Source organism: Chanos chanos, chromosome 5 (assembly GCF_902362185.1).
Source record: "Chanos chanos chromosome 5, fChaCha1.1, whole genome shotgun sequence".
Lineage (NCBI taxonomy): Eukaryota > Metazoa > Chordata > Actinopteri > Gonorynchiformes > Chanidae > Chanos > Chanos chanos.
Genome location: NC_044499.1, coordinates 51,347,923 through 51,357,922, shown reverse-complemented (window position 1 = coordinate 51,357,922; position 10,000 = coordinate 51,347,923). Strand labels below are relative to the sequence as shown.

The following is a 10,000-nucleotide window of genomic DNA, read 5'->3' as shown; positions in this document are numbered from 1 at the left end:
ATGTTTAATCACGGGAAGTCAGGTCTGTCTCAGACTGGAGCTGAATGATGCGGCTTTGATAAATAACCCGTTTCACTTTCTTCTAGAAAAGTAAAAAATGCTGGTGGTGACGGATGTGAAGTGAGCAGCGTGCTCGCGCTGATGCCGAACGCGCAGAAACACTGCCACCACCTGGTGAAAATGAGACGCACACTCCACAGCTTAATTCCAGTGAGACGCAGTTTTTAGGATTTAGCTAGCGCAAACGATTTAGTCAGCAAAAAACATTTTCTGGCTTCCTTAATCTTCCCGGCCTTCTTAATCTCTCTTTTAAGCAGACAGGCTTTAAAATTGTAATGTCTGTTACTTACAAGAATTTTCTGATTTGTATGCTTCGATGACCTCACATCTAATTTAACATTCATTATATCATTCATGTCCCTGTACACTGCCCATGGGTCTTATCATTAGCTTTCATTACCAACGAAATCATTACCTTCCCGGTAAAACCAGGTTCTTTTTCTGGTAAGTTTGTATACATTCAAAATTGTTATTTGTGTTGTCTTAGTTTTTCTAAGCACAAATATATATGACTCCCTTTTTATCTGCCATACTAGGTAACCGAAAAGGTCACTGGTCTCTAATTACAGCATGCTCCTGCCAGCTGAGACAGTGATGCTGAGAGACAAAGCAGTGAACATCAGGCCCTGGATGCTTGGAGCTCTCCATGGTGCTGACCAGGCTCTCACTTGTCAGTGCTGATAATTGGGGTGAGGGAGGAAAGTGCCGGAACAGGTTCCAGATCCGTGTGAAGCAGCCGGGGCGCCGCGTCCGAGTCCTCCATTTTGGGAATGTGTGTCCACGTGTACATACATGTTTGAATGAGTGTGAGGGAGTGAACAAGTGTGTGTATGTGCGACACTCCCAGTTGGGCATGGGGGGGGGGGGGGGGGGGGGGGGGGGTATAGGTAAGGGGGGGCTGCTGGTTATTATCAGCAGTGGACTGGGCAGGATCTCAGTGGGCGTCGGCCAGGGCGACACTGGCACGTGTTAAAAGCTGTGCTATCGTAGGTGTGACACTGACACCTGTTTCTGCCCAAGCACACAAGGCCTCCTCTAATGCTGGACTGAGGTTTGTCAGGAGCGCTGATGCCTGGGAAATACACAGGAGAGTTTAAAATGGGCCGACTGGCCCGCCTCTTCTCTGTCAGAACAGTACAATTAGCACAAGAGGGTGAAGCTACTTTTAAAGAGAGCTCTGACATAGTTTTATTTTAAAAAAAAGAAAAGAGTGACAAAGAGCAGTGAGAGAGAGAGAGAGAAAGAGAGAGAGAGAGAGAGAGACAGAGAGAGAGAGAGAGAGGGCTAAAGTACCACGTCAGTGCTAACTTCCCAAACACAAATCAATAATACTTTTTTTTTTTTTTGCGTGAGATTTTGACATAATTATTTACCACATAAATCCGTGGAGTCCCTGGCCGTGTAACTGGATGAGTCAACATGAACACAAGTGTATTTTTCAACAACAAACATCTAGTTGAAAACAGACTTGAATTTGAACAAACTATCAGATTAATTACTCATGGTGGATACACTGGATCTCCAAACTTCATTTATTCTGGCCAGTAGCCTATTATCTCTGCCATTGTGCCGTTGGCGTTTGGAGATTATGTTTAGACAGTGAGAGATTAGGACAGAATGTTTTAGAACTCTAATACTCGAAATGCCTCTGCTCTGCCGTGTCGCTGACTGTCTCTCCCGCTGAGGGAAACGGAACAAAATGGATATTTCACAAATAACATTAAATATTAAACAAAATTTAAATTTACTCTTACAGACTGTTCATTATTTATGAATACTGGTCAGGCAGAAATATCACGAGAGAGTCCTTGAACGACCTTGAACTCAACACTGCTATTCTTTGGTACAGTGTGACCTTGAATCTCATTGACCTTGTGAGTTTTAAATACTAATCCATTTATACGCAGGACTATCCATGAGTAAATCCTGCTCAGCACCACACAGCCAACATCAGTCCATTAAATATGACAAAACAAACAAACATACAGAATTCACACCGGAGTGGTCATGGTTGGCCTGCTTTAAACAAACTATAGGCCAAGACAATAATAATACACTGAAAGTAATATTCTGACCATGGAATTGATATTTCCAACAAGTGATCCATTATTAATAAGTCACCCACACGTTTTGGGTTTGGTTTTGTTCTATATGTTGCCAGAAAACGGTCTGCTGATGTCATATAACATAGTTAGTTCATTAAGTATCGCTCTTTTCAATTTGAATATTTCTTATTTAAGTCAGTAACCGCTCTTCTCAGACACAATGTTTAAGTCATTTATTCAAAGCGCGGCCATTGAACACCTGTGCGTTTAGATACAATGCCAGTGTTCCTATTGGAGAATTTTCTCGCCGATATTAGCATTCTAAGAGAATGCTCACAGTGTGGCACAACAACTGTGGTACATTCCTGAATCGGAAAACATAACACACAACATTAGCCTCTGCCGGCATTTCCCAATGAAAAGGGTCATTCCTCCTGGAACCCCGTGGCCGTACCCGTGATCTAGTGCCGGTCAGTGAAACAGCTCTCACTGCCCAGGGTATGAGCTGTGATTGGCTGATTTTAATGTAAAAAAAAAAAAAAATACATGAGAGATCTCGACTTGATTATTTGTGTTTTTTTACAGCTTTAAATTACTGAATAAACATTCCACTGTACCTAAAATAAATAACAACAGAGTACAGAGATATATTCTGAGATACGCTAAATACATATATTGTACCTTATTTAAAATATTGCTTTACTTGTCTGTTTACACTATGGTGATACACTATTAGGAATCTCACAACTGAATATTTCTTGAGACATTTTTAAGAATCACACATACATTCTCATACAGATAGCACCACCATGACATATTGGATATATATCTTTTCCTGTCTAACATTTGTCGATATGAATCAAACATTCTGCTCCACGTTCGCCAAGAGAGCCGTTGATAATCTGTGAATTAATAGCGATGTCTCAGTCATTTTCCCTCTACGGCTCTACGGTCTCATTAATATACATGAACTTTCCACACAGTGCCTTTGATTTGTTATTAAAAACTCCCCCCCCCCCCCCTGTTGTTTTCATTACCGATCATATCTATTAAATATTTTAGATCTGTGCTTTGATTTATTTTGGCGCTATTGAGAGAGAACTGCTGACTGCATAGAGGCATGGGAGGAGGGATGTGATGATATATTGGCTCCAAAGTGCCAAAGCCAATACAGAGTAATGAGCTTCCAAGGCAAAGGATATGTCCCATGCCAGACCTGACGGTCTTGAATAACACTGAAAGAGAAATGAACTCTAATCCAAACAGAAAGAAAGACAGAATGAAAGTGATGAAGGAATCTTGCAGTGATTTTGCGGCATGACCACACACATCACATTGAAAACATTCGCAATCCTGTTACTTTAAATGTTACCCATGTAAAATTTACATTGATTCATTTAGCAGACGCTTTAATCCACAGCGACGCACAAGACAGGCAGAATACAAACCAAACATACAACCACGAAGGGCTGTCTGACACATAAACTGCATAAATGACACCGCACAGTGTCTGGAAATATCCATATAAGAGCAAATATAGAACACACACAGACACACATATAGATAGATATGTTTGTGTGTGTGTGTGTGTGTGTATGTGTGTGTGTGTGTGAGTCATTTGTGCCGGCTGTTCTGTGTATTTTTTTTTTCAGTCAAACACTACACTGCAAAGTTAATAAACAAAGAGATGGAGTCAAAGACATGGAGTTGACATAGTCCACTACTAAAGTACCACGTAGTGCCAGATAACCTCATCTCTTAAAATCCTAGGCCAGACAAACTGAAAAAGAAAAAAAAAAAAACCTTATTATTTCATTTGAGAACATTTTCTTTGGGCTCACTGGAGACACAGATGTATTATCTGGGGCTGTTTCATTAAAATGGTAACATGCTGAAACACTCACGTGGAGGGAGAACATTGGAATGGAAAGAGAGAGCGTCCCGTTGTTTGGGAGCTGAGGAACACTGTGTGAAAATTGGCTCCCCGCTGCTGCTTGTCCCTTTTGTCACACTCTAATTTAATTCTGAACCATTTGCAGGGTGAAATAATTTGTGCTAATTTTATCATTTGATTACTAAAATTATGATTGTGCCTGTGCGTACATGTGTGTCTCCGTCAATGTGAATCTGTGCACACATGTATGGCTGTGAGACAGAGAAATAAAGCCTGATTATAGTCAGTCTAACTCCACTGATAATGTGTGTAATGATATATATACATATATATACATATATATATATACATATATATATACATATATATATACATATATATATACATATATATATACATATATATATATATATATATATATATATATATATACACACACACATATATATACATATATATACATGTGTGTGTGTGTGTGTGTGTGTGTGTGTGTGTGTGTATGTATATGTGTGTGTGTGTGTGTGTATATATATATGTATGTATGTATGTATGTATGTATATGTGTGTGTGTGTGTATTATATATGTATAGTGATGAGAAGCACACATCTAGGCCCAAGCCTTTTGCTTAGTGAGTATGCCTCCCAGTGACTGCAACATGAATGAAGACACCTCAGTGTGAAACCTCAAAGGCATAACATTAACACGGGCCTGGTGACTTATAGAGTAATACATATTGGGGGTGGGGGCCGGGGCGGCATCCAAGCAACCACATATGCATATGTGCATAACACAACGACAATGAAATTATAGCCCAAACCCCTAGAGGAAACGGTTTTAGAAGCATTTCCAGCGAGTAAACCGTCAGTTATTCTCGTTTCCCTTCTCTGAGCTGAGATGTGACAAAAACTGTGATGCTGATCCCTGTTATACTGATTTTGACTCCACAACAGTGACACTACGTTAAAACAGAGGGAACAGCTAAGGAGAGCACGGACACCAGTTAATGTATTTATAACAAGCTCTGAAATACAATGCAAATATTAAATATGACGAAACAAACAGCCTCATGACCGGTGTCCAAAAATATCAGGAAATTGTTTACGACGTGTTTTCAGAGAAACTGAGAAATTAAGACAGATTAAGTACTGAATAAAGTAAGCTACTTTGAATACTTGATTTAACTGACGCGCTTCTGGTTGAAAATGCGACTCCGCCCTCTACTGTCAATAAAGTTTATACATGTGTGCCCTCATTTTGTAAGTTTGGTATTCGGCGATATGCATTCACATTAGAACTCTAAGGTCTTAACATTTATTGGCACGGCGGAGTACGAAAATCTCGTGCATTTGTACAATACTTTTAAGATTATTTCACACTTTTCCTAAAAGGCGAACATGTTCCTAAAGAGACACGTTATTTAAAGAAATAACGCAATTCACAAACGTTCATAAACAAAGACATAACCATGCTTCATCGCGTGTTGCTCAACAATAGCCGGTTAAGCAAAACACGGGTACTACCTCCTACTAATCATGTTCTAAAAGACTAGTTGGTCTTTGTCCGTCTTCTAATTCCGGATGTACCACCCACTTCATGACGAACTGTGAGTGTCGTTAAGAGCAATGAATAAAAAGCATAAGAAGTACTGCTGGAATCTGATTGACAGCGACGTTGGCCAATGGATACGAGAGATAAACCAGATATGGCGCTTCGACTCCGGCTGCTGATTTGCAACCCGCCGACACACCATCGGTGAAGAAAGAGACCTTCGATCGGTTCGCCATGGACTGTTCTCGGATCAGTACGGTATAAATGCTACTCTGACCATAGAGCGGTAAGTAAGAAAGCTGTCACCAACTTACATCTGATTCAAGGTTAGTGAAATAATTCAGAAAAAGCTGGAAAACGAGACGTTTTGAGCGCCTCGATCTCACTAAATTGTCATATCACATTTCAAAAATGACCGTGCCCCGCCGTGTTTCCGGCCTACCCACTAATCAGGAAAAATAAGTGGATTACTCTTGGCTCTCTGAGTCCGCACACAGAGCGATGTCCAAAGGCACAGCTTTCGCCGCGGGGAATATAATATAGAGGGACATTAAAACGTTTATCTCAGTCTATAAACGGACACGAGTTCTGTGGCCAAGAGTATTCTCTGATACCACCACCGCCGCCGTAAACAAGCACACAAACTTCACACTGAAGTCACAGCCAGAGGCGAGCTCAGGGTCCAGTGACGTCGCCAGCGTATGATGTAATGATTGTACGTTCAAGGACTTTACCAATCACCGTTACAATCAATTTACGATGTTCATAAGTACAGGTAACGCAGTTTGCAACTCGCATGTGAAAGAGGAACATAGATCATACATTTTAGGGGTGTGTTACGTGTGGTTTATGTGTTGCAAAAGTGCAGAAAATCTTACGCGAAGTCCAGGAGATGTATTTGAAGCGTTGTTTTTGAACTGGATCACACATTTTCAAACCAATGGAATGACAGTCGAATGTTTAACAAATCTAACTCTATTCTTTTTTTATTTCTCTCTTCTTCCTCTTCGGTAGACACTAGATCAAAAAGAAAAGAAAAGAAAAAAGAGAAGAGAAAGCGAGCTGTACGTTGTGAGAAATTGCGAAATCCTGTGGATGGGTCATCAGGAATGAAGGACAAATGGATGGAGGAATTCATATAGAATAATACACCCCACTCCCTACACCTCCCCCAAAACAAACAAACAAACACTGAAACAGAGGAAAGTGGACAGAGTGAGACTGTGAGGTGTAAAGTGGACAGAGGACAGACTGTGAGGTGTAAAGTGGACAGAGGACAGGCTGTGAGGTGTAACAGGGACAGAGGACAGACTGTGAAGTGTAACAGGGACAGAGGACAGGCTGTGAGGTGTAAAGTGGACAGAGGACAGGCTGTGAGGTGTAAAGTGGACAGAGTGAGACTGTGAGGTGTAAAGTGGACAGAGGACAGGCTGTGAGGTGTAACAGGGACAGAGGACAGACTGTGAGGGTAACAGGGACAGAGGACAGACTGTGAGGTGTAACAGGGACAGAGTGAGACTGTGAGGTGTAAAGTGGACAGAGGACAGGCTGTGAGGTGTAACAGGGACAGAGGACAGGCTGTGAAGTGTAACAGGGACAGAGGACAGGCTGTGAGGTGTAAAGTGGACAGAGGACAGGCTGTGAGGTGTAACAGGGACAGAGGACAGACTGTGAGGTGTAACAGGGACAGAGTGAGACTGTGAGGTGTAAAGTGGACAGAGGACAGACTGTGAGGTGTAAAGTGGACAGAGTGAGACTGTGAGGTGTAACAGGGACAGAGGACAGACTGTGAGGTGTAAAGTGGACAGAGGACAGACTGTGAGGTGTAAAGTGGACAGAGGACAGGCTGTGAGGTGTAACAGGGACAGAGGACAGACTGTGAGGGTAACAGGGACAGAGGACAGACTGTGAGGTGTAAAGTGGACAGAGGACAGACTGTGAGGTGTAACAGGGACAGAGGACAGGCTGTGAGGTGTAAAGTGGACAGAGTGAGACTGTGAGGTGTAAAGTGGACAGAGGACAGGCTGTGAGGTGTAACAGGGACAGAGGACAGGCTGTGAGGTGTAACAGGGACAGAGGACAGACTGTGAGGGTAACAGGGACAGAGGACAGACTGTGAGGTGTAAAGTGGACAGAGGACAGGCTGTGAGGTGTAACAGGGACAGAGGACAGGCTGTAGTAATGGAGCCAGCCCAGTGCATACACATCCCTGCCGCCCCAGCCTCCAAGAACGAGGTGGTGGAGGTGGCGGTGGTGGATCCCATGATGGGAATCTATCAGACGCAGACCCAGGGCCAGGGCCAGGGCCAGGCGCCGAGCTTCAGCCTGCACGTGGTGGCGCAGGAGGGCTGCGTTCAGGCGGTTCCCGGCGCGGTTCCCTCGCAAGGCTCCGGAGAAGGCCAGAGCGGGGCAGGTCCGCTGGAGGAAACCCGACTGCCTCTGAACGTCCCGTTCGCGGAGGTGGCCTCTCTGTTGGACCCGAACATGAAGAGCTCCAAGGCCCGTAAGTACCAGATCCTTTACGACGAGGTGAAGAGGAGACTGGAGCCTCCGGAGAGGATGTCCCTCAGGTCCTTGGCAGCGTACACGCGGGTCAGCAGGGGCCCGGCCAGTAAGAAAACTCTACTGGAGTCTCTCAACATGTTCGGGCTCTCGCCCAGCACCAACACGGCCGTGTCCAGCTCCTTCTCCAAACTCACAGAAGGTAAAACGCCTGAAATCCTGAATGCACCAACAGGGGAAGAAAAACACACACAGTAAGACCAGTGGGTACAACAGCACTATGATCATAGACCACAACCTGTTCATTCATGAAAAATCATCTATATCTGTTGTGCACTTTTAAGTATTTATTGATTTATCACTCTAAGGCTGTAATGCGTAACACACGGACATCTTAGTGTGGATTTAAGTCTAAACATTGTTCTTGTTACTTGAGAAGCAAATACGTGACCAGACGTTTTTTTGTTTGTTTTTTTTTTAGGTGACACAGCAGCACTCTGCAAAGACATGAAGGACTTTGCGCTGCAGTATGTGGACTATGAGAATATGGCAAAACAGCTGCTCCCTGAAACCAACCAGGTCCAGCACTGGTCTAAGATCATCGAGACAAGGTCAGCCATTACCTCTGTGTGGACAAAGCTGTCTGCTCATTAAGATGACCGTGTGCTATCGGATTTCAATCCGTGTTTAACAGAATTTTTTTTATTTGTATTTTTTACGGTTGATCTGTCAGAAACTACCTGGAGGACATGAGGAAACGCTTTCACGAGCCTGCCAACAGCGTCCTGTTTAACAACGCCACCCACGGCCTGGGCAGCGGCATGCTCGACGTGGCGCTCGACATCATCGACGCCGTCATCGACCGGCAGATCCGGATTCTGTCCGGGAACACCGAGCCCAAACCGGAGCAGCCCGTCCGCAGGGTCCGGAAGCGCGTGCGGAAGCCCAAAGCGCTGGGCGAGGACGGGAAGCCCAAAGAGGGCAAAGGGAAACGGGAGGGGAAGGGGAAGAGGAAAGGGGGGGACGGGATCGCTCAGAAACAGATCCGACTGGACCCGCCCATTCCCGAAGTCGCCCCGCCCACAGAGATGGAGAGCAGCGTCCTGACGTTGGTTTCCGTTGGTTACGAGACCATCTCCAGCGGGCTCAACGCCACCAGCGCTGGACTGGCGTAGCGTCCCGAGGACAGGTGCCGACGGCACCGCAGGCACTGAACACGTTCTCTCTTGAAAAGGACACTCTCACTTTTGTACAGTTAGACTTCCCAGTTTCGCTGAAATCATCTTTTTCTTTAAGTCACTCATTTATTCATACGCACACACACACACTCTCACACACACACACACACACACACACACACACACACAGAGCTCTCAGGATAAAAGTCTAAGCACTGATGGGAGTCATAGATCAATGGAAAGAGAAAAAGTCCTTGTAAGAAAATAGTCCCGCCCCCCCCCCCAAACATTTGCATGGAGAACAAATTCTGAATCAAGACTGGGTTGAAATTTTGGACTGGTCGTGTGTACTGCATTAGCTGTTGATTGAAAAAGAATAACCTTTTGATGAATATGAATGGAGTTTCTGAATTTTGCGCACGTATATGCTGATATCAGAAGAAGACCACTGTGAAATCAAGAGCAAATCTTGGTGCTCTCTCTTCACACTCAGACGCCTGCATGTCTCTTCTCTCTGGTCCTGTTTGAGCTCATGTTCAGGATATATCCGTGTTATGGGAGGGATTTTCACGGAGAGCAGATGGATTTGTGTTGGGCCTTCAGCCTCTCTCTGATTCTGATTTGTTGAGTTTTGAATCGTTCTGAAAGAGACTGACAGACAGTAGTATATGCAGATGCTGCTACAGGCTGTTCACACGCTCATATTAAAGTTCTACCTTTTTAAGGAAACACAGATGAGTAGCCTGTGTCTCTTTGGTTTTCATTCAAATGC

General features: G+C 44.1%; 1 protein-coding gene across 2 annotated transcripts; it reads left to right on the top strand.

The window, feature by feature from the left end:
* Nucleotides 1–6,584: 6,584 nt before the first annotated feature.
* On the top strand, nt 6,585–9,363 carry LOC115812042 (uncharacterized). Of its 2 annotated transcripts, XM_030774522.1 has the most exons (4): nt 6,823–6,836; nt 6,956–8,252; nt 8,532–8,661; nt 8,784–9,363. In XM_030774522.1, exons 2-4 carry the CDS (start codon nt 7,730–7,732, stop codon nt 9,223–9,225), a joined length of 1,095 nt encoding a protein of 364 aa, XP_030630382.1. In that variant the 5' UTR covers nt 6,823–6,836; nt 6,956–7,729; the 3' UTR covers nt 9,226–9,363. The 2 variants fall into 2 exon arrangements, with proteins under 2 accessions (XP_030630381.1, XP_030630382.1); XM_030774521.1 differs by having other exon boundaries at nt 6,585–8,252.
* The last annotated feature ends 637 nt before the right edge of the window (nt 9,364–10,000 follow it).

What these genes read in the sequence shown, in the direction of transcription:
- LOC115812042 (XM_030774521.1), top strand. Translation starts at nt 7,730, where the DNA reads ATGGAGCCAGCCCAGTGCATACACATCCCTGCCGCCCCAGCCTCCAAG. An exon ending in CTTCTCCAAACTCACAGAAG is followed by an intron (nt 8,253 to 8,531) that starts GTAAAACGCCTG and finishes TTTTTTTTTTAG; the next exon opens with GTGACACAGCAGCACTCTGC. An exon ending in TCTAAGATCATCGAGACAAG is followed by an intron (nt 8,662 to 8,783) that starts GTCAGCCATTAC and finishes TTGATCTGTCAG; the next exon opens with AAACTACCTGGAGGACATGA.